General features: G+C 46.3%; 1 protein-coding gene across 1 annotated transcript; it reads right to left on the reverse strand.

Moving 5' to 3' along the window:
* Positions 1-596: 596 nt before the first annotated feature.
* Positions 597-1,467, reverse strand: LOC106002194 (oviduct-specific glycoprotein-like; the record flags this gene model as incomplete). Its single annotated transcript, XM_013037110.1, has 1 exon — positions 597-1,467. A coding segment is annotated over one exon (551 nt), but the record flags the coding sequence as incomplete, so codon positions are not given.
* Between the last annotated feature and the right edge of the window lie 829 nt (positions 1,468-2,296).

Here is a 2,296-nt window from a genome sequence, read left to right on the forward strand (position 1 = left end):
CCTCCTCCTCCTCCTCCTCCTCCTGGGATATGCAAAATGCTTTAAAAGAGGAGTAACAAACTGATAGCTCACAATAGGCTTCTCCACAAGGGTCTCCTTCACCAATCATGAAGAGAGAAGTTAATGGCAGAAGGAAGTTTATAATCTACACTGGAATTCATCACTGTACACTAGACACAAATTCCTTTCCAAATAAAACAAAAACAAAGCAGTAAAATAAGGGGGAAATGACTTTGAAAGAAACAAGCATTGGCATTGTGTGTGTGTGTGTGTGTGGTCAGTACTGGGGCTTGAACTCAAGACCTCTCACTCTTGCTTGCTATTTTTTGCTTAAGACTGGTGCTGTACCCCTTGAGCCAACACTTCCACTTCCCAGCTTTTTACTGGCTCATTGGAGACTTAGAGTCCACAGACTTTTTTGACCTGGCTGGCTTTAAACGGTGATCGTCGGATCTCAGTCTTCTGAGTAGCTAAGGATTACAAGGGGGAATCATTGGCACCTGGCCTGCCCAGGGCATTTTCAGAAAAGAATCTCAAAGAGCTCAGATGGGTTTTTTTATGCTAGTTTATTCAACAGAAAGGAAATTGACCAGATTGGGTTTGATGCCTACTTTACCTCATCAACCAGGCATCTGTTATTCTAGCAGATAAAAGCAAACACAAGAGCTTTCCCCTAGTCTGCCACCAACAGGGTCCACATTGCTTGATTCACAACAGAGTCTTCTAGGTTTTCTAGTTTGAGAACAAGGACTTGAGGAAGAGCCGTTGTGTTAATGGAGATAGTTGTTGTCTGTGGGGAGAAAGGGATTTTCAGAAGCAAGAGAACTACATTCTGGCAGTGGGATGACAGGCCTAGCTGGAGTCCAGTTTCCTGTCTCAGCTTCTTTCAGAACACCAATTTCATCCAACCTTGGCATTAGTTTTCACTTTCAAAGACAGAATGACCACTTTGGAGGGTGCTCTGCTCACCAGGGGTGACTGACATCTCTCTGGGAGGAGACAAGGACGTTTTAGGAGCCATTGTCTTCTGGCTACGGGTTTTCACCTGAAGAGTCACAGGAACTACACTCATCCCTCCAGAGCTCACAGACTGATAACTGTTCTCAGCAGGGGTCTCTGTCGGAGGGTGCACACGGGCCACCATGGTGCCTGCACTGGTTCCCGATACATGAGCCACGGGGGTCACAGTTTTTGCCCTAGGAGCCTCTGTCTTCCCTCTGAACGTGACAGTGTGCTTTCCAAGGGGTGTTGTATCCCTTCCAGGAGTCACACTTCTATCCCCAGGGACTGGAGTCGTATTTTCGTTCTTCCCATGGCCCTCCATAGCCTCAGCCTCTCCTCCTGGAGGCAAAATCTTCATAGTGTCAGTGGTCGGAGCCTTTGTCACAGCCAGACTTTCAGAGCCCGATCTTGAAACAGTCATAGCAGATGAGTTCTGAAATTGTGGTAAAGAAGTTGTGCTCAAGTCTAGAAAAAAAATCAACAGAAAAAGAGATGAGATTTCTCCCTCTGTCTTATTAACTATTGGCAGGACTAGAACCACTCTGGGGCTGATGTACCTAATCGAATACTGTGTAACTGGAGATTTTCATCGTTCATGTGCTTGAAAGCACAGACAAAAATCCCAGCACATGGAAACCCTGTTTCCCAACCCCATCACAGTAGCAGTGCCAAGCCACGGGTCCTCAAGGGATTTGCTGCATTTCCTGTGAGTGACAGCAAAAGGAGCTGTATCCTGTGCTTAAGCCCTCATTGTGACCTCTCTGACTGAACCACCAATTCTTTGGAAGGCGCAAGGAGAAGGTTCTTGTGTCTCCACATTCTTCGAAACACCAGGAACAAAGCTGAGGGCAAGCAGGCTCTAGATGGCAGGTTACCTAGCTGAGTTCAAGTCCTGTGCATAAAATGAGGATTATAAACAATCTAAGTATCTTTCAGTTCTTACACACTAAGTTCCATCTTCTAACTGCTGGTATGGCCTCTAGTATCAAAAGAAATTATCAGGCTGGGTGCTGGTGACTCACCTCTGTAATCCTTGCTACTCAAGAGGCTGAGATCTGAGGATTGTGGTTCAACACCAGACCAGGCAGGAAATTCTGTGAGACTCTTATCTCCAATTAACTACTAGAAAACTGGAAGTGGAGCTGTGGCTCAAAGTTATAGAGCACTAGCCTTGAAAAAAATACAAGCTCAGGGACAGCCCCCAGGCCCTGAATTCAAGCCCATAACAGAAGAGAGGAAGGAAGACAGGAAGGAAAGAAGGAAGGAAGGAAGGAGGGAGGGAGGGAGGGAGGGA

The sequence above is a fragment of the Dipodomys ordii genome, unplaced genomic scaffold, assembly GCF_000151885.1.
Source record: "Dipodomys ordii isolate 6190 unplaced genomic scaffold, Dord_2.0 Scaffold4524, whole genome shotgun sequence".
Lineage (NCBI taxonomy): Eukaryota > Metazoa > Chordata > Mammalia > Rodentia > Heteromyidae > Dipodomys > Dipodomys ordii.